The sequence below is a fragment of the Pholcus phalangioides genome, unplaced genomic scaffold (assembly GCF_987345545.1).
Source record: "Pholcus phalangioides strain wild (caught in Gottingen) unplaced genomic scaffold, Ppha-v1.0 ptg000001l_1, whole genome shotgun sequence".
In the NCBI taxonomy this organism is placed as follows: domain Eukaryota; kingdom Metazoa; phylum Arthropoda; class Arachnida; order Araneae; family Pholcidae; genus Pholcus; species Pholcus phalangioides.
This window is the reverse complement of record NW_028301594.1, coordinates 793102-815869: the sequence shown is the minus strand read 5'-3', so window position 1 is coordinate 815869 and position 22768 is coordinate 793102. Positions and strand designations below refer to the sequence as shown.

The 22768-nt window shown below is 35.3% G+C and overlaps 1 protein-coding gene across 1 annotated transcript; it reads left to right on the top strand.

Moving 5' to 3' along the window:
* Nucleotides 1-712: 712 nt before the first annotated feature.
* LOC149089630 (acetoacetyl-CoA synthetase-like) lies at nt 713-21900 on the top strand. Its single transcript, XM_089232014.1, has 16 exons — nt 713-811; nt 2828-2942; nt 3124-3237; nt 4827-4924; nt 7411-7525; nt 9816-9897; nt 11768-11921; nt 13667-13747; nt 14393-14582; nt 14977-15099; nt 15207-15317; nt 15438-15563; nt 18323-18392; nt 19480-19538; nt 19650-19852; nt 21582-21900. Exons 2-16 carry the CDS (start codon nt 2861-2863, stop codon nt 21714-21716), a joined length of 1743 nt encoding a protein of 580 aa, XP_089088140.1. The 5' UTR covers nt 713-811; nt 2828-2860; the 3' UTR covers nt 21717-21900.
* Nucleotides 21901-22768: the final 868 nt, after the last annotated feature.

Sequence of the window (22768 nt, the reverse complement as noted above, 5' to 3'; positions counted from 1 at the left end):
CATTTTTCAAATCTGATAGCCCTATAAAAAAGTGTGTAGGGTTACCAGGTTCAAAAACTGAGAAATTAAGACACCTGCGATTTATCATAATCATCACAATAGATGGCGTCACTATTCCGACCAATAAAGCTGGCCACAAAAGTAATTTTTCCCAATTCTGAAACAGAATCACAAACAGAAAGCAAAAACAGGAAAAAATTCTGCAAATTTCGACAACTATTGCTGGATGCGTGTGGGGGGAAAAATCCGCAAAAACACTCATACCAATGAAGAAATATGTTTCAAAGTGGAGGAAAAAAAATTCCCACAGAAAAAAAGTAAATTCCGAAAAATTGAAAAGGAGAATAAAAGGGGGACGGTTGGTAACCTATATATAGGAGGGTTAGTGTATTTCCAGCGACTCACTTGCATGCAGCGTCATCTATCAATGAAAATTTGAACTTAGCTTTTTTTCTGTACAGAAAAGAAAAAAAAATTTCTTTGTCGTGAGAATAACTTATTTCTCTCTCTCTCTCTCTCTTCTCGAATCTCATTAAAATAAAACCAATTCCTTCAATTTTTATGAATTTTCAAACCATTCACGAATTTATGTGGCACTGTATTTTAACCACGTGCTTCATATTACTATTGATATAATTCCATAATTAAACGATTTAATAAAACGATGCAATCTTAAAATTTTTCCATTCTTATCTTAATTTATGCAGCCAACTACTGGGACTTTCACAAGTGGTCTGTTGAAAATTATGAAAAAATTTGGGCAGAAACCTTCCATCATTTTGATATTATTCATTCGCAGCCGTATACTAAGGTATGAATGTAAATTTTTACTGAAGCTTCTAGTATTATAACCGCTTAGTGTAATGTTAAATATGTTTTAAGCACTTTACTAATTCGCTATTAGATGTAGTTCATAGGCAAGCTATAACCCTTTCATACTTCGATCATTCATTCTTTTAGAATTTTCAAAATGTTTTTTCATTTTTGATACTCGAAAAATGCATTAAAAACATAAAAATGTCAGCAAATATATTTTTCAATATTTAAATTTTTCTTTCTATGAAGAAATAATTCACTTCGTTCAAACTTTTTCGGCCAAGATGACGCAGGATATATTCATCTTTGCATACAATTTTTTCCAGAATTTTATGTAATAAATCGCGCTGTTCCCGAAATACATCTTAAAAAAAAAAAAACGTCCTGGAAGTTCAACTTCCAAGTGCTGCCCTCTGATGAAAGCCCCGAAAGTTAATATTCACCATATCTTAACTCAAAACTTACGCAATTCTTTAAGTGAGTGCTTAACTCCCTAATGCCCAGAGAAAAGATTCTACAGTGAGAAAAAGCAACTCACATATTCATGGCATCGGGGTCTGAAAGGGTTAAGTTGAATAATAAATACTCAAGTGAGTTTCTGATGATAAATGCTCAAAGCTAAAACATCCACGTGAATTATGGACGTTATCTGGAAAATCCCGATTGAAATGAATAGTCAGTTGTGTGTGTGTGTGTGCTAAAAATAACTTTCTTTCATATCTAAAGCGATTCCTTGTCAAAATAAGCGAATCGTATTATTTTGAGATGAGATAAGTATTATAACAATATACGCGATGTATAATAATTTCAAAAAGGGAAAAATAGTGCACGATGAGGTGCCAATACGGAATGGATGAATTCTTAGTGATGTGAGGTCATTTGTGCGTTACAATTTCACCTCGCTTGTAGAATCATTGCCGATTTAATGGTACTGTGCCAGACTTGGGCAGGCTCAGGTCTAGGATATAGTAGTCAGATCATAGGAGTAAGAAAGCGGGATTAATCCTGATAAAAACCGTGACGACATCTTGAAAAAAAATTCAGAAGATATTATCGTGTCAAATTGTGTAAGGCAATGGTTAAAATTGTTATTATACTGTATTATACTTATTATTTTTATCATTATTATTATCTATAAAACCTGGGCCTCGTACTGTTTTATTCAGTGTTCTTTAAAATTTTTCTCATTACAGACCGGTATTTGCCTATAATTATGTAATTATTAAGCGGTATTGCCTATAATTATATAATTACCAAGTGGTATTTCCTATAATTATCCGTCACACTAATTATGTATGTGAGAGTAGGTAGACTGCCTTATAATTTCAGGAAGCGGAAGTTTTCCAACAAAGTAAAATTCACGGCTGATTTAGATTTCTACGAAGGCACATATATTTGAGCCTTGAAAAATAAATTAGTAAATTACCATAAATCAACACCACCGATCGCAGCGCCATGGCTTAAGATCATTACAAGCAGGAATTGTAAGAAAATTCGAATAGACCAATCAGATAGCTCCAGTTCGCAAAGCAGCCAATCAGGGCGTTATAGAAGACACACGCAGGCGCTCAGCTTCATTCTGGTCACAACTTGTGACTTGGACAGACGTATATGTTTTCTTTTCTGCTGAGGAACCGAGAGTTAAAATTTGGTAACCAATCCAAGTGGGATCCTCTGAAGACGACACCCATCGTGTCGTAATGCACTAGGAGTTTTGTATTTGACCTTTTTGTTGGTGATTTTTCTGAATAATTATGTACATAAGACATAACTTTGATAGTTTGCATTATGGAATTACCTACGTGTCTTTCGTTGACCAATAACGGTTAACCACTAATTGATCCTCTAACGACTAACTAGACGAAGTTGGGAGTATGTCGGTTTAGAGAGGGTTCGTTATAGTTATAAATAAAGTATGGAATAAATTGTTAGAGGAAACTGACAAATAACAATAATGAAGTCATAAATAACATCAACCATGTAAAATCTAAATCCTGGCATTTTGGTTTAGGTCATCGGTGATCCTGAAAAGAGATCGAAAGCCATGGACTGGTTCATCGGAGCTCGACTGAATTACACGGAGAACATTTTACGCCGCACAGAAGGGGTCGCTCTATTGCTTTTAGGTATTTGAATGTTTATATTTGACAAAATTTCAGTGTTCTTTTATATACATAATTATCTCAAACAAACTGACAATACATACACAAATAATAATTATTCCTAAATTGGCCTATCTTTTGATTGATGCAAATAAGGGCACATTCATATTCAATTTATCTCATCCTGGTATTGTTATTGAATCAGGAGAAGAAAGAGACTCGGCTGAGGAAGTCACTTACCCACAGCTAATTGACGAGGTATCGACAGTAGGCTCGGCTCTTCGGAAAGCTGGTGTCAAGCCTGGTGATGTGATCGCTTGTAAGAAATTATAATTTTCAATTTGCGTACAAAAGAAGTATAGAACCGTAAAACTAGATAATTCTGTCGACTCTCGTTATAGCGACCATTCGATTATAATGACAGGTAGGATAAGTTCCAAATGTTTTCATAGAACATTTCATATAACGAATAAGTTATTATTTGTTGTATGAAACATGTAGATTATGCGGAATAATCTATACATGTTATTCCTTGCGATACAACGACCTTCCAATGTAACATCCGACGGGACATTTTCGAAGGGAGGGTCGTTATAACGACCGTCGATTGTATTTCGCATGTTTGTACGGAAAAAAAATGGCTGGCCAGAGTTCAGATACCGTTCTTCTTTGAGAATAGTCTCATTTTCATTTTATGTCTAAAGTAACTCGAGGCATCCCTTAGCTCAAGGACGCACAAGCTTTTTGATCGCGGGCCAGATATGCGGTATTTCTGCCGCACGAGGGGCAGAACATTTCACATATAGGGGGGTGACCATATGACCCGTACTTTATACGACATCTCCGTAATTTTGGCATCTCTACTTTTCTGTATAAAATGTCCTTTTTTCCGCTGTATTTTTAACGCAGCTTGCTTGAATTTTTATTTTTTACTGAAATCAAGAATTAAGATTATTTTCATGACATTAAATTATATGATAACTATGACACACTATCATAATCAATTACAGTCATATAAATACGTATATTCGTCGCACACATTTGTCAAACATATGCGTTTTTTTTTGTGGTAAATAACATTTTGACTTGCAATACCCCTCATTTTCCGCGACTGGTGATTTTTCACCAAATTGGTGATAGTTATCAACTTTACTTCTTTTTGACAATTTTTTTTTTGGCTGTAACTGGCAATATTACTTACATTTGACAATGTTTTTGGGATTTTGGTCATTACTGGTAACTTTACTTGCCTTTCGAAATTTTTTCGGCTTTGAACGGAAATTTTACTTACATTTGACAATTCTTTATGGATGTAACTGGCAATTTTACTTGCATTTGACAATTCTTTATGGATGTAACTGGCAATTTTACTTGCCTCTGACAAGTGTTAGGTAATATCCCGTATTTTTATGAAAGAAATATGGTCAGCGTAGGTATTTATCGATTGTTGATACTTGCGGAACAACCAGGCCGATGGAATCCCCTAGACGGGTCGCATTTGGCCCGCGAGCCGGAGGTTGTGCATCCATGTCTTAGTCGACCTCACGGCATCCTACGATACCACGGCACTCGTGGTTTGAGTAATAAATAATAGAATTCGAATAGAATATTTGAGAGTATTTAAGAATTTAAAAGTTGCCGTGGTTCCTTCGTCTGGGTAAATCCAGAAGTACTAGAGAGAAGTACCTTGACCTTCATAACCGATCGCACCCATTTCCCAAGATATACCGGAATTTTAATACCAGAGATACTGTGTTGTTTTATCATAATAATATTCACATTTGTTCAATGAGCGAAACCCAAATTTTAATACAGCATATTCTTAAATTTTGAACCGTAAATTGTTTTCAGAAACATGCAGTATAGGTCTACATATTTATTTGATGATATTTAAATTACCATTTTCAGGCTACATGTCTACGCGGAAAGAAACTATGGTTTGTAAACTTGTTTGCGGAGCTATCGGTGCTGTTTACACTGCTGTTAATCCATTGATGGGTTCGCAGGTAGGAAATAATTACCTATTTCAAGGGGAACCGTGTATGTATGCATATATTGCGGTAAATACGATTAATCCCGTGATCATGCATAATCGCCGATCCTTTTGGCGAGTCTGATGAATTTTGCGAATTTATTGTTTTTTGGCTGGTGATTACGTGTAATCTCCAGCTCGTATTGGTAAATATGATAAATCGTCAATGAAATGAAGGGCAAAGGTAATAAACGTTGTAAATGTCAGTATAGAAAATGTTGTGAAATCACCAAAAAAAAAAAGAAAAAAAATGTTTTTGCAACCATTCGCATTTGCGCCCTCTTTACACTCCCTTTTGACCACGTTAGAGAACCATTATGCACTTTTCATGTTGATAACATCATAAATCATTACTGATTTGACACTTTAACGTGAAAACGGTGTTTGAATTTTTTTGGCACTTACAGTGTGTGTGTGTGTATGCTTATCATTTTTACCCTTCAAGTAGTTAAATTTAATGAACTGTCGCACCATAGTGTTGCAGTGGTAAGATGTTCGGTCAATAACATCAAGATTGCCGTTTTGTTCGATCCTGGAGAGGGAAAAATATAGGCAAGAAGTTCTTTTTCCCTAACGCATCCGAGGCGACCAACGATAGATGGCGACTTCATTTTTGACCCAACTCGTTTGGTAATGAATTGCCGTAAGGCATGACCAGAGTTAGTGTGTGGTAATGTAATCGTGTGGGTTGGTGGAATCGATAGGTGTTGATTATGTTGATAAACGTGAAGAAAGTTAACATTACAAGACTGATAGTAATTTATATTTTTTGTATCCTTAACACACTTAATGATTTAATCCTTAACACACTTAATGATTTAATCCTTAACACACTTTTGATTTAATTCAATTTCTGTAGTAAAATATGCGTAGCGCACCCATCACGTACGGGAAAGAACTGATAGTACGGGTTGTATTGATAATAGTTGAGTTTAGAAAAGATATATCTGCTTCCTCCATATTTATCATACTTACCAACTTCATTCGGGGATTACTTATGCAAGAGTGATAAATGTGGTCAAACCGAAACGTTTGGTGGCTATTTATGATAACTAGTGATTATGGATAACCACCGATTTAACATATTTACCGTAATATACAGGGTGCCTAGGAAAGCCCATTTATCTTAGAATAACTCGCGAACCATTGATCCCAGAAGCAAACTTCCAATCCGAAAAAGTATCCAAAATAGCGTGTGTACCTTATACGTCAATCATATTGCAAGAGGTTTGCATAGTTATTAAAATATAAAAAGATTAACTTTTAATTCCCCCCCCCTCCCCCCATGTGCTAAAAAAACCAATTAGAAAGTTTTTGCCTTGTCTCTTTTGAACCCAATAAAAAATAGCATTTTAAAAACGCGGCAATATTTGCTCAGATATTTGAATTCAACAATTTTCACTGAAAATGGGAAAGGGGGGGGGGAGGGAAAAAACAACATATGAAACGTAAAATGAGCTTGACCGTTATTTTTTATGCGGTTTTTTTCTTCATTTCCAGCAATTTTTGAATTCAAATAACTTAGTGAATATTGCGCTCAAAAACATATTTACTTTTTTTGGGATCGAGAGAGACAGGGCAACAACTTTCTAATTCAAATATTTATCCCGTTGCAATACGAATGAAGTACAGTCAAACTTCGTTAGTGCGTTACCCGGTTAACATGTCACTCCGCTTACCAGGTCACTGTTTGGAAGTCCCAATTGTCCTGAGGCAGGAATTGGCACAGCCATGGCTAACTCCGTTTAACGAGTCACTCCGCTTACTAAATCATATTTTTGCTCTCTCAAGAGTGACTCACTAACGAGGTTTGACTATATCTAAGGTATACACACTGTTAGTGGATACTTTTTCCCGATTGGAAGTATGCTTCTAGAATCAACAGTTCGCGAGTTATTCCAAAATAAAGGACTTATGGAAGAATTGATCAACTTTGCCCAAGAATATTAAGAAGACACCAACGAATAAGACAAATACACGAGAATACATTTTACATTTACAAAATTTTGTATTTTCGTGAATTTGCATCATTTGTTGGTGTCTTCTTAATACAAAGCACTTACCAATGCATATGTTACAAATTTTAGAAAATGAAAAACCATGATTGAAATGATCTCAAAGCATTAATATAGTATATATGAGTATAATATATATGAATATAGTAAGGAATGAAAATAAATTCAAGCAAACGAAGTAAGTAGCTCATTTCTTAATAGTAGTAAAGTAGTATAATGTATATAGTAACCGAGCACACCCAGGCTCTGTCGCTTTTGCGATATGAGCTCATTGATCGTGAGATCGTGGGCATGCCGGAAAAAACTTGTACAGCATCAGCAACGAATAGAAGTTGTGTAACAAATGATTTTTCAACGTGTCATAATCTTCCAGCTTAAGAATATTGTGTTTAGCCTATTTTATACTCTTACGTAATCACATTTCTTAACATTTTGCTTTTAACAGGCTGTCATTAATAGACTACAGCAAGTTTCTCCTAAAGTCCTGTTCACTATTGACAGATACCGTTACAACAACGAGGAGAAAGATGTACTGAAACTTCTGTCTGAAATAACTAAAGGTCACTAATTTTTTAACTGATTTCCAGATATTCGATTGGAGGTTTTCGCTAAACTAAAAAATTTCTAAGCAATTCTTGCCAACGCCCTGGCAATAGAAATTGGCAATGTCTGTGTGTGTGTGTATCTTACCACTGAAAAAGACGTGGGTTCTTGCTGCAAGCTTTACGCATTTATGAAGGATTTCCTAGAAAGGTGATCATTCACCTTTGGCGATAGAAGGTAGAAACTTTCCAGAGCTTTGGTTTTCAACCAGGGGCCATGTGATTCCTTTTGTGATCCTGGGATAGTTTGGACGAGGGGGTACGGGGGAAATAAAGTTTAAGGGGGTGCCTTGAGGATAAGGAGTTAAGGGATACTTATCAACGTTATGCTTGTTATAGTTAAGGAGTACTTATTAAGGAGTTTAAGGGAAACTCTCTCTCTTTTTCCGGAATGGAAGTATGCCTCTAGGATCCACGGTTCACTTGTAGAATGACATACGCTATGTTACCAATGCACCCTGTACTTTCAGAATCAAACAGAACTGCCCATAGAACCAGGTCCATTATAATGTACTGACCTAGCCAGACATGACCCGGAGGTCTAATGTCCATCTCCGTAGACACTAGATCATGATTAGATCTAGTACACAGGTTTCCAACATAAAGCTTCTCGCGGAACCCTTGGTGATAATGAGGCTGTTTTACGGAACTCAAACATATTGTTGAATATTTATTTTGAAAAAAAAGTGCCCCAATCGCCACCGTCTTAACAGCATCATATCCCCAGGACAAAATGAAAGAGGTGCTAATTCATTACATTACCTATGAATTTGATATATTTATTGTCATAAATCATTGTGCCTCATCTCATCGGAGAAGTCTCTATGCACCTGAGGTTCCCGCATGACCCCCAAGTAGTATAGAATTGAGAGTTTGAGAACAGGGGCGCATCCGGGGACGCACCTCTGTTCCGGAAGTGGTTTACCCCCTCCACCGCTGTTCTCGTCTCTATATTACTTATAAGGAAAAACATGTTAAATTAATATAAAATTTCTTGATGAATTACTTTATTAAGGTGCTCAGTTAGCATGTATAAAAATATTGTGCAATTCGGTCATGAATTTGAAGGGGTGGTCAAAAGGGGTGTGTGAATAACTTTTATAGTCCTTATGAGAGCTTCGAGGGTTGAATTTGAATGAAAAACCACTCATGAAAATAACCCGAACATGCATGTTTTAAAACAAAACAGTTTTTTGTTCTCAAATCCTCGTTCTTGTGAATTTTCACGCATCGTCAAATCTACGGCATAGAACCCGATAGACATTCGTTTGAAGGTGCAGTAGCATGCATTGCATGCTTTTTCATGTTCATTGTTGCACGAATCGGAAATTCCGCCTTTGTTGTTTGTGATGGGAATTTTTATCATTGTTGTCCTTCCACTGGAGAAAACAAACAATGGAAAAATAATTCTTCAAACCCTATATAAGGAGTTCCGATGACGGTTATGGTTGCTCCGGTTGTTCGAGGCTTGTGTGAATGTCATTATAATAGTTATTCTTATTCTAAGCTCTCAAGATTTTAGGTCCTTAGCTGGAATACTTCACACAGTGGGGGATTCGTGAGTTCAAGGAGTGACACAGTGGCATTTAGTCGATGAAGTGGAGGATTGGACACATTTTTTCGGTGATTCGTTCTCCATGGTCATGCTCAACTTCCCTAAGCATGCTATGAGCGGGGGCTTTTGCTTGAATTAGGTGTTCACTCCGAAGCGGAGGCTTCCGACGTAAGTTGTGATTTGCGATATTTTGCTTCTAGTTCTTGTGTTTATCCACGGAAGTGAAGCCTTGCTTGAGACTCTTAGTTGTTTGGGTGCCCAAACGTAAAATAATTGAAGATAGCTCTGACTGTCCAAGCAACAATCGGTGGCCGAACGTGAGATTACGAGTCGACTCTCCCGGGGAGTTGGGAACTAGTGGCACGTTCGAACTGGTAACAAACACAAGTACAAACACTTGACAAGAACTAACGAACAACGGTCTTTTTCCCGACTTTTCTGCGGTTTTTTTTAAATTCGAATATCTGAGCAAATATTGTACTTTATTTGAGCTCTCAAATCTGGTACAGTGTAATTTTTGAACGAATTTTGAACATTTTTTAATTTGAAACTATACCTCTACGACGGACGGTTGATAAGATAGAGGCTGCTTTAGCACTTATAGGGCACCCTGTATATGCTGCATGCATTTTATTTTTATTTATTCCTCGTAGATTTTTTAATCCAAAAAATGCTTATTTTCCTGTCGTGCAGGTATTCCAGATCTCGAATTGGTTATAATTGTTCCTTCGAATGATCAGTCGTTGAAGAAAGATATCTCTCACATTCCAAACAGGTATATATATATTTCGAATTTAAACCACTTCACGTACAAGCTTTTATCAACAAATGTGGATTATCTTTATTTGACTAATCGGCGATAAATCTGGTAACCTCGCCCTAACCTAACCGCACGTTGGAGAAAGGAAGGGGAAAAGGGAAAAGTATAATAGATAAGAGAATTTTTTTGAGCCTGTCTTCTCACCCTCATTCTACGTCTTCTATTTCAATCTTACATGCATATACTAGAAAGATATATGTGTGGAACAAAATCATTAACAGGAGTATAGAAAAAAAAAATGATGGGAAAAAGCAACCTCGTTTCATAGGGTTACTGTAAAGCTTCGCAATGGTGAAGAGAGAGGAAAGAAAATACAGATTACTTGTTTGAATTTATTCCACTAGCGTTTGGACGCAATATTATGTCCGTGATCATAAAGGGGTTTAACAAATTCCATTTAAATTTTTCTACTGATTCATTTTACACACAGTACATGCTGATAATTTCAGGTAAAGAGTTATTATGGAAGAGTAGATCAACTTTGCCCAAGAATATTAAGTCCCCAACGAATATATAAGGCAAATACACGAAAAATACACAACTCCTAAAGCATTTCGACACACAATGGGTGTCGTCTTCAGAGGGAAAAAGTATATTTAACCACTTATCACGCTGACTGAGGATCCCACCTGGATACCAAATCTTAACCCTCGGTTGCTCAGCGGATTCGTTGCCTTATTCGTTGGTTACTTCTTAATAAATAATTATTACTAGAGCCCGGATTACATGCACTAAAAAAGTGGCAAAATATGCAAATATGCACTTAAAATTGCAAAAATATGCACTTCAAAATGCAAAAATATGCACTTCAAAATGCAAAAATATGCACTTCAAAATGCAAAAATATGCACGTAAAAATGCAAAATGTGTACTTAAAATGCTAAATATGGACTGAAAATCCCAAAATATGCATTAAACACCTCAGAATATACACTAGAAATATTGATAAAGTCAAAAATTCCGAAATATGTACTAAAAATGAGAAAATATGCATTAAACACCTCAGAATATACACTAGAAATATTGATAAAGTCAAAAATTCCGAAATATGTACTAAAAATGAGAAAATATGCATTAAAACAATCTCCATGCAAAAAAAAAAGTAGATGCATTTTTAAAATGCATCTTTTCTATTTCGTAGTGCATATGTATTCATTTACAAAAAATTACCCCCCTCATATATATATATATATATATATATATATATGTATATATATACACATTTTTTATTCAGGAATTTTTTAATTTTCATTTCGATGTAGTAGCACAATAACGAAAATACCAGTAGAAAAGAATTTAAACACTATTTCTAAAAAAAATCTAACACTTCGACATATCTCTAGAAATACAATAAAACGGTTAATATTCGCAAAATACTTTAAAAATATGTATTAATTCACTAAATTCCACCTGCGGGGAAAACAGCCGATGTTATGAAAATATTATAAACAAATTTATTTGAAAAATTATTTAAAAAAATTGAATGAGCTCAAATAAACCTTCAAAAATATGCATTATATTGAAAATTCTTTGATTTTATGCATTTATATGCATTAATGCTAAAAAGTGTCAAAATATGCAAATGCATATGTGCATATGCATTTGCATATAATCCAGGCTCTAATTATTACTATTCCACTTGCATACCTCGGAGCGAGTCCTAAAGAATTCCATAGCCAAAGTATCACTTCTGCAATATGTTCTTTTAGCGATGGAAGTGATGCTCAAACATAGCATCCAATCTCGTTTTAGTTTTATTTGAATTTTTTTTTGGTATTCTATTGCCACTGGTTTATGACATGAAATGAATTTGTGTTCTTTAAAGCTGTTTTTATCCGGCTTTCATGGCAAATGGACTGGAGAGGAACGGGACGATTCCAGAGCCGTTGTACGAGCAACTGCCGTTCAATCATCCTTTCGTGTTGAGTTTCACTTCGGGAACAACTGGTCCACCAAAAGGAATCGTTCATTCTGCTGGTGTAAATTCAGCTCCTGTTTATTTCTTCTAATCCCATATGTAGGGACACATACTTGTTTTGTAAATATAAATAAAGTCGAGACCGGATATAACGAAGTCATATGATAATAATGGAGCCCGGACATAACGAAGTCGGGAAAGTGAAAAATATTAGTTTTATCCGATATCTGTTTTAACCAGTATGCTTGAGTTTAATGAGAAAAATATACTTGAGGCAGCGTTTCTCAACTTATGATCCGCGGACTAGACATGATAGACTCTTGAGAACTTAATTATAATTGAAATTAAAATATTAACGTGTGTCATAAACATTAGCAATATTGAATAAAATATTAGTCCAAATTTTAATTTTAACGCCACCATTTATTTCGCATAATTCTGGTGCTGTAACGACTTTGGAAGAATTAGAAATGGAAGAAATGTTCAACACTCCGAAAATTTCTGGCGCTACGCGGGTTTGGCGTGATATCATAGGGCGCTCTAACGAAGTTCCACTGTACATTGTAAGTCAGTGGTTCCAAAAGCGTACGTCACGGCTCCTAGAGGCGTCGCCAACCCTATATCAAAGACAAGCTGTCGATATTAGTGTGTATTTGTTCAGTGCTTTGAAGGGATTTTTCATTCGACTATTCTGGGGAGCTGCGAAGAAACGTTGCCTATAGCAAAGGAGCCCGTGGGTGACAGAAACTTGAAGAACCACTGCTGTAAGGGGTCCGTTCAACTGTTACAGACATTTTAATGGTCCCGCGGCTTACAAAACCTCAGAAACGCTGACATAAACGAAACTGTGATTATGCCGATCCTTCTTCATTTGAGCTATTCTGGGAGGTAACACAACCTGAGCTTATCTGTAGCAATAAATCGTCAACTAGCTATAGATGGCACTGCTGGACTCTCATTATGAGGATCTAGGTTTGAACTCCGTCGACGGCGCAGTGATGGTCGGCTAAAGTGGGTTTTCTGCGATTTTCCACTTTCGAAGCATGAATGCGAGCCAGTTTCTCATTTGAAAATGTCATTTCGCAGAGAGAACTGATAGGCCTTCAACATGATACTTATATAACATGAAATTCAAGCATTTACCATATTTACTTCAAATATGAAACACAGATGGCACGAACTCGAAACAAGCACAACTCTAACAACAAACATACGTTGTAGCCATGCATATACATATGCTCACACTAAGGTCCGACATGCACCGATTAGTAAAAATTCAGCAGAGGGATGTGTACGAGGTGCATGAACGGTTAAATAGTAATAGTAGTATAGATGGCGCTGGCAGAATATGCCCTTGGGGCTTCTCTTGGAATAATACGGTAATACTTCGCAATCTTATTCTGTTTCTGAAAGAGAAAACGTCTGGTTTTACGGAACTTAATCCTACAAAAAAATCCATTCTTGTCAAAAAACTTCGTTATATTCGATATTCATTATTACTGCAATTCGTGAAAAGCGATATTTTAAACATTATTCCAGTATTGCAAGTTACTTTGTAACATAACGATTTCGTTATAAGTGGGCTCGACTGTGCTCAAAAACTATTTAAATTTTTTTTTCTGAGTTCTTGGAAATGCATTCGTTTGAAGAAGAAATGGTCTTCATAGTACTATATTCTGCACTTTAACATGAATGCAATTGCATGAGAAAAATCGGGAGATACGTATCAAGATGCATCCCGGACACTTCTGAGAATCATTTTCATCCAGATCGATGCTGAATGTATTATTTTTTCTTACACAACAGGCAGTGCTCATTACAAACATGAGAGAAATGTATTTCTCTTTGGATATTCGCCCAAATGATGTCATGCTCATGATTCACTTGGTACGTATTTATTTTCTAGATCGTTATATCATGAATAGTCGAATTCATTCGACCGTTTTATTAATATTTTCCTAATCACGTTTCACTACTGCTACGTACTCCCTCTGCTTACCTCTTCACGAAAGACTTGGAAAATGTATTACAAAACATTTCTCTTCGGGGATTTCTAACGAATTGATACATGCCGCACGTATTGTTCTGACTGTTAGTGTGGCCGTGTTTGTGTTCTCATAGTTATGTGTGTAATCATTTTCTACTTAACTGTGAATGTACCTAATAAATATTCTTTATGAAAGTGGGGGTATGAGATCGCTGAGAAGTTTTAAACTTCAAAATAGAAAATGATTATATGTCGTTTTCCTCATGCTGTAATTATGAATGTGCAGTGTACTTGGGGGAAAAAAACCGCAGGAAATGACATTTGAAATGCTTACTCTACCCATGTTACTCTATGGATGTTATTTTCCTAAAATGTTTTGTAACTTGTGTTTCAATAGGGATACATTCGCGCTTCAGGCACAATTTAGATAGCAAAACAAGGTATCCAAACAGCTGATTAAAAAAAAAAAAGTAAAAATTTGCACATTCGTGCTTCTAGCATGACGGGGACGATATGATATCCATACGTTTGTTCTTTCGCTTCAGGCCGGATGGGCATCCTTCAATATATTCAGTATTGGCTTGGCTTTTGGTACTCGGAACATTCTGTACGAAGGGCTGCCATACTACAACGAGAAACCGTCATTTTGGGACATTATCGATACATACGGTGTGACAACGGTTTTTTTGACGCCAACGGTATTAGAAGAGATGGACAACAAGGATATTGTTCCTGGTAAGACTATGTGAGAATTTCTCAGTTTTTTGAGAAAATAATATATTTGCTCTATATATATAATATTAGCACTCTTCTACTTTATTAATTGCAGTCACTCAATAATTACATTTTTCTTTCTTCTTTTACATGGAAACATAAATTATATGGTTAATTTTCCATTCACAAGCTATTTGATTCAATGATGGTGTTGCGATTCCGTAAAATTTCGAAGCCTGCATCAGATTTGACCGACATACCCAGTCTCATTACTTCACTCGTTTTACCACCATTACTCAATATTTTTTGCGTGCACGTAGGGGAATGCGTACCAAAAGTTGTGGGGTCTACTGGGTTAGATTTATAGACGTCGAGATTATGGTAAATACTGATAAAAAAACTATAATTTCCATAGGTCCTCACAATTCATTGGAAACTCTCCGTATAATAATCTCTGGATCTTGTCCTGTTAATTCTTATGTGTATGACATGGTTAACAATAGGATCAAAAAAGACGTTTTCTTCACATCATTATATGGTGAGATATTCATAGAAATTCCGATTACATAAATCGAATCATTCGATTAACATGAAAACAAGAATTCTTTAACTGTATACTTTGATACATTTCATTTGTAATTCTAGGATGCACGGAGCTTTTCAATTTCTTTGGTTCGAACCCAGATTTACCTGTACACAAAGAAGAAATTCAGGTTCCTGCATTAGGCTTGGATTTCTTAGTTTTTAGTGAATCAGGTATGAGATGAAGGATGTTTAACATTACATTGGGTAAGTGATTAATATTAAATGCCTTTAAATAATTTATTAAGTTAAAAAGTGTTTAAATTTTTTTTCTTTCTCAATAACTTCGTAAAGGTGAATGTGTTTTGGATCAAGTTGGCGAGATGGTCGTTTCGAATCCATGGCCGGCGCAACCTCTTTTCATGTGGAAAGACAACAAATTCGTGAAATATTCTGGCTCTGCTCTAGAGAAATTCCCAGGTCCCTGAAGATTATTCTTATATTAGATTATTATGAGACATCACAGTCATTTTAAAGGAAATAATTATTTGTTTGAGTTCTAATTAATTATTTCTTGACTTTTTTGTTGATATGAAGAGAGGCTTGTTTTTTTTTTTAATGTGCTTAAATTGGAACAGCACAGGTGTCGGGGGGGGGGGGATATGATTAATGTGTTCGAAATTTTCAACGTGATGGATAGGAAGGAACACACGCAGGAGTTATTTATACACCGTCAAGGGCGCGTTAGCCCAGGTCGATAAGATACTCGCCTAAATTACCAAAGGATGTTTAGAGGTGTCGTGAGTTCGATGCCCGGTTCGTCCTTGTCAGAAAACTTTCCTGACACAGAGGCACAACAGAAACGGCGACGTGCCCTCAGAAAAAATTGCTACCGCAGGGAGTCCCCCATCGAGGGGTTAACGCACCAACCTCTCGATGAGTATAAAAACAAGCCTGCCGTTCGGAATCGGCAATAAATTGTAGGTCCTGGTCTAATTAGCCCTCGTGTGCAGAAAATGACCGTGGTGCGACAAAAATGATCAATGATATACACCGTCAACCGACTGCATCCACAAGGGAGCACCAGTATCTATTGGTGAGCTTATCGTGAGGGTACACGGGTCGATCCAAGAAAAGCACATAGATAACAAATTCTTTACTTACCTAACATGGGGTTCATTTCTCACTCAACCACATCGGTAGGAAATTGCCGTATGGCGATACGACCTGAATTGGTGTGCGGTAGAGTAATATTGATTGGTAAGGTACAACTCCAGGTTGTGGTGTCGTGGAGAATTTTTTCTATAATAGGGCTGTAAATAAATGTAATAGCTTACTCTTGGGGAGGGGGGGGGAGGGAAGGACGTGAATATATATGCTAACACGACTGGGACGTTAATACGACTGGAAATAACATAAACATGCTAGGATAAATCGAGAAGCTATCCAGATAAAGCAACCATGCATTTTCATGGGCATTGTATTATTGAGGAATTTCAACAGAGCCTGGGTTAAAAGTTAAAAAAAGCATATACATCGTATTTTTATCATAACTATTAGTTTTCGAGATAATTGCTCTTTTATTGGGTTGCTGTTTAGATATAGTTGACGTCCATATTTTTTATGGGCCACCTCGTTGGTGTTGTGGCCATTATATTTGTATTTTTATTTGCATAAATATTTGGTCGGGATCAAAATTTTAGCTCATCTCCAAATACAATTGGCTTGGTGCATAAAACCTTTGGGCTATGGTGACCATGGACAACTGTTACTATAACCAATCATTGTCCTGAACATTTCTCTCTGTGGAATTAACGTCCGAATTTCAAATGTAAAATGAACAGATGGATACAAATAAAAACCGCAAGTGACAAATTGACCAATGGCAATAGAAACATTTATAAATGCTTACAAATAAATGTAAAATTTTTCTTAAAGTTTCATAATCAATTTTCAGTGTGTGAAATCTTGTCAAGCTTTCAGCAGAAACAGAGAAAACGAGTTGTTCCTTGTAAACATGCTTTGAGTTTAATTAGGATCCATATTGGCTAATTTAATTGGTGTAATATGAAATTTAAAGACATGAATTCAAGGAGCAATTTGTCGTACAGGTGTCCCTCACTTTATGCCATTAATTGGATCCACAAAATAATCGCTTAAGGCGAAAAATTCAACATGGGTGAGATAGTAATAGGGAGAGTTTCTTCAGAAGGATAAAAAAAGTCAACTTATATCTCCAACAGCAAAACAAATGTTTGTGGATCAATTATTTAGTTAAACTCATGTGCAAAACTCAACAATTTACGATGTATGGATAAATTTAATTAACATAGTTTATTATTTCTGAGTGTTCTCAATTAATGGACTGGTTATGGTGGGCGAGGATCTTTTTCTCCTGAAGGTCTTGGAATGACAGGCCAACTTTTCGAAATAGTCGAGATTCACATGATGAGTAACATTCTCTGTCCCTATAAAAACTGACGTTGCAAGCCAGAAAATCCCGGACAAATAAGAAAGTTCGTCTCTTTCTGAACATTTTTGTCTATTAAAATTCTGATGACATTATCAATGGAATAGCAAAAGTCGCAAGCTTTGATGACTACGATTTGATCGTTTCTCAAGTGCACATTTGTCTCATCTACTTCCTCAAATCAACAAGTTTTCATTGCAAATATGCCATATCTTTCATTCTCGAGAGAACATTTTAAAATTACTATCAAGCTCCACGCCGAATTTCGCAAGTTACTATTTCTTACATTGAGTTTTTCAAAATTGCGATGCAGCGAAAACGCGTAAAGCGAGGAATATCTGTATTCGGTCATCAAACGATATTCTTATTGAACAGACTCTCGCCACAGAGAGCATCAGGCCTACAACGGTACAAATATTCAATCATTACATTTCACTCATAGAATGAAAAAAAGATGGCAGCACTAAAAATTCACGCACATCACTAGCTACGCACTCAAATTGTTAGGTGCACATGTACACTTCCAGCAGAACTCGTTCTGTAGTAAATTGCGTATGGCGACAGACGGGAGTTGTGCTCGGTTTGAAAGAAAGGAAAAACTCTCGCTCGCACAACACCTCCGAAGACGTATATGGTTGTGTGTGAAACGTTAAAACTGAACTCTTCCAAACCGTTTCAGAGTAGTTCGAAAGTTTTATGACTGCCTGTATTGCCCATTTAAAAAGTGTCATAATATTACCATACATATTATATTGTTTCTTTATCCCAGGTGTATGGTGGCTCGGAGATATGGGTATTAAGAGCTCGAAAACTGGAGGACTCATTTGTCCAGGAAGATGGTAATCGAAAATCTCCATTATATACAGACTGTCCCGAATTGTTTGCACAGCTGATGTTTCTGCGACCGTTGACTTTATAGAAACATGATTTCAATTCCAAAAGGGTTTCGAATGACGTGCTGTTACTTAAAATATTCAAAATTTGTTTGAGAAATCGTTTACGTAGAAAAATGGAGAAATTAATTTTTTATGCAGTCCCCGTGTGCTAAAATTCCAATTATTGAAATGTAGATCGCGCTCTGAAAAGCCATTCACGAAAAAATTAATATTTTCAAATGCGATATTTATCGAGCGATATCAAATACATAAAATCGCTGTTTTGGCAACTTAACACTGTGTTGTAGATTTTTCAGTGACCCATAAGTAGCCATTTTTAGGGATTGTACACAAATAGAATGAACTCAACCATTCTATTTTTGTTTATTCACAGTAAATAACAATTATGATTTTGAGTTAAAGTTTTGACAATTATTTTGACAATAATTGTCAATTTGACGAAAATTACATTTTCGACAATAGCTTTGACACACACTAACAGAATTTTTAAAACTTCGAATTTATTTACGTTTCGCAATTGATGAACTACACCCCCTAAATCATTGGCGATAAATGCTGAAAACTTCAAAGTCAAATATCGCCGTTAATAAATATTGCATTTAAAAATATGAACTTTTTTTTTTTGTTAATCACTTCTCAGAGCCGCATTTTCATTTCACTAATTCGAAGTTTTAGCTCACAGGGGTAATAAAAGGGTTGCTAAAAAAAGTTACAGAATGTAAAAAATGTTAAGGTTGTCGAAAAAGTTATTATATTTTCTATTTTTTTAATGTATATGACCCCCCTCCCTAGAAATATAAGACATTTTTAATAACTGCAGCCATTTGAAATCCCTTTGCAATTAGAAACAGGTTATTAAAATCACGATTGCAGAGATATCCACTATGCAAAAAATTTGGGACAGCCTGTATAATCGACTTATTATGCACAAAAAGTTTGATCAGTAAAAGACAATCATAAATGTTTTGATTTTAAAATAGTAATGGGATTTCCCTTATTCTTGTCATTCCATTTGATTTCAACTGTACAGTGATGACACTATAAAAAACCGTGGAGCGAGATTCGGAAGCTCTGAAATCTATGGTATAGGTGAGGAAACTATATAATTATTATTTGAGCATTAGATTTTATTTTTCTTATTGAGAATATTTTTAGAATAATTAACTGAGCTGAATCCGAGTATTTTTATCTATTTTACAGTGAATAAGTTTCCCGAAGTGGACGACAGCATCTGCGTTTCGCGGATCATTCAAAGCGGCCACGAAGTCGCAGCTCTGTTCATAAAGATGAAACAAAGAAAAGATTTCACGCCGGACTTTGTCGAAATGGTCAAGCTGAAGATCAAAGAAGAACTTACCTCACGGCACATTCCGCCGATTATAGTCCCCGTCAAGGCCATACCGGTGATTGATTTTTCATTTTTTCTCGTATTCCAATTTCACTGTATTCATTCAATTTCTTACATAAATTGAGAAGAGGATCAAAAAAATATCCAAAAGGTCAAGAGACCCATAATGGTTTATGCGTTGCAAATTTATAATGACTGATAATGAACCCACGAGTACGTATTACGAACAAAATAACAGAACGAAAAAAAGAAAACATTAAAAAAGCATAATTTTTGTTAAGGGGTCTCATACCTTTTAACATGTTGAGAAACTATAGAAAAATTGCTCTAATAGAAAAATACAGTTAGAATTTTCAAAAAAATGCATTAAAAACCGCTTGCGCGCATGATATAATACCATGAAATCAATGTAAATGAATAAAAATTGATTCAAAATAAAGGAAACTGTTTAGTTCGTGAAGTGAAGCAAAATTCTGAAACTGCATTGAGTCAATCTTATTTAAAATTAAATTTTATATACAAAAATTTTTGAAATTTAAATTTTAAATAAGATTGAATCAATGGAATCTCAACCTTTTTCGATTCATTTCATGAACTGAACAATTTCATTTATATATGTTTTGAATTAATTTTTACTCAATAACATTAATGTCATGGTATCTTTTCATGCACTCAAGCTGTTTTCGATGCATATTTTTAAAAATTAAAAAAAAATAATTAAGTATCAGAGACGTGAAACTTTATACTGGCATATATGATAGCACAATCAAAAACATGTGTAAAAAAATTGAAATAAATCAACGGTTAAATAGCATTTTTAATGGTATTTCTATTAGAGCATAGTTTTTCACTATGTTTAAAGGTATGATACCCCACTGAATGTAGAGGTCAATATGAGAACAAATCAAACGTCTATGCTATACTTTCACATGATTCGTAGTATTTTTGGCAATAGAAGAGGGTGCAACTACATGAAATACGCATTGTATGATTTTCAGATTAGTGAAACTGATAATGAAAATCAGTATAATGTTGCAATGTGTGAATTGATTCATAGTTTAACTGAAAAAAAAAGGAACTTAGAACATATCAAAAGAAACTCTCGAATATCACTGATTGAAAATAGATATTGCTTCGTGTGTCTTTTCACAAGTGATAAATTAGTAATGGTAAGAAAATTGGGTGGTAAAGAATTTCACAATTACGGGATGAGGTAAGTAAAATGCTTCTTCAGAAGTGTTTTGTGAATCAGGTGGTAATTAGCACACATATTTTTTAACCTTTTTTTGAGAAATAAGAACTGTTTGAAGGCAACGAAAAAATTGGCGTTTGAAAATAATGAAAGTAAATTTCCAGGAGATTATTTACTCTCAGATGGACATCAACATGAATAAGAAATGAAATGCATATTGAAAATTTCAATAACATATTTCTTCAATATGTTATTTGCGTTGGATAATTAAAAACTTTAAGAAACATATTCGTTAATAATATTGTGCTTGTTCTTGGAGTTTGATCCGATTTGTATTTCAACTAATCTTCATTATACTAGGGAACTGAATTTCGACTCTTTGTTTGGAACAGCGAGTAACTCCCGCTATAAGGAGTATTTTTCACCATCTTCCAATTCTTTTCTTTGCTACTTATAAAGGAACTCCATACAGTTCCGAAACGCGTCCAGCAGGGGTTTCTTTATCCAATTTTGGGTCTACACACGTTGTTTTTCCATAGTATATTGAATCCTCACCCAAAAGGTAATTTATTTATAATCTTCATTCTTTCAGCTCAATGTCAACGGGAAGAGAATGGAAACACTGGTGAAGAAGATTTTAGCTGGTGCAAAGAATCTTCCAACCGAATCCTTAATGAATCCACAATGCATCGGCGAATACATGGAATATGCCAAGTCAACATACTAAGCTTAGAAATGTATTCCTCTTCAATGAATTTCCTCTGAAAACGAAAATGAATTTCCTCTGAAAATGAAAATGAATTTCCTCTTCAGGCTTCAAGAATATCATTGATGTAATCACTAGTCCATTTGGAAAATTGATACCAGTTATTCATATTGTGAACAGTAGAATATATACATTTTTTACTACAGGCAATATTTTCTTAATTACGCATAGAATTTGACACCAACTAGGGATGGTCCAAGAAATTCTGCTGCCATAGGGGCGCCGATATTTTGCTGCCCTTAAGATACGACTGTCTGGAAAGAATTTTCTCTTTCTTCTACTCTAATATCTTGATACAATGGTTCCCAAAGTGTTGATCATGACCTTGTTTGGGAAGGGTGTTGATGGTTTAAGATGTCGCGTGAGAATTTCCTCTATATATAAAAAAACGTCCTGATGAGAGAAAATATATCAAATCAATAAAACTTTTCTTTGAAGGGGGTGCACTCATTTACATTTTTTTGCATGGGTTTTGGAAAAACGCTTGCCTTTCAAAGGATTAATTGAGCTATTTATCGCACGCACACACACTATATCATATACGCATACGCATTAAAATTCTACATTAAATTTACTAAAAAGAAATTCGAAGAAAGATCTTGTTCAATCCAGTACCATAAATGTGTTTTGCGCAAAACAACATTTATTGAAAATCTAAGAATCGCTCTCCTCATTTCCGAGTTTTTGGAATCGTGATTCTCCGCTTTATGTTGCCTATAAACGCGTAGCATAAAGATAAGTTTTTCCTACGCTCTTATTTATACGTTGCTACGAAATTTTCTAGCGAAGTAACATCCCCGAGTCCATACGTTTGTGATGACTAGAGGCGTAGTACGCAGGAGAGCCATTTATTAGGAAAAAATACCCATCTAGTTGCTAGTTTTTTCTGAAAAAATTTTCTTGTTTACTGGAGTAGTCCATTATTAAATTACGTGAAAATACAGGACGTATGGTCATCGGAATAATCACCAAAATCCGGTTGTTTTCGATGTAGAATCTAGTTGAAAATTTTA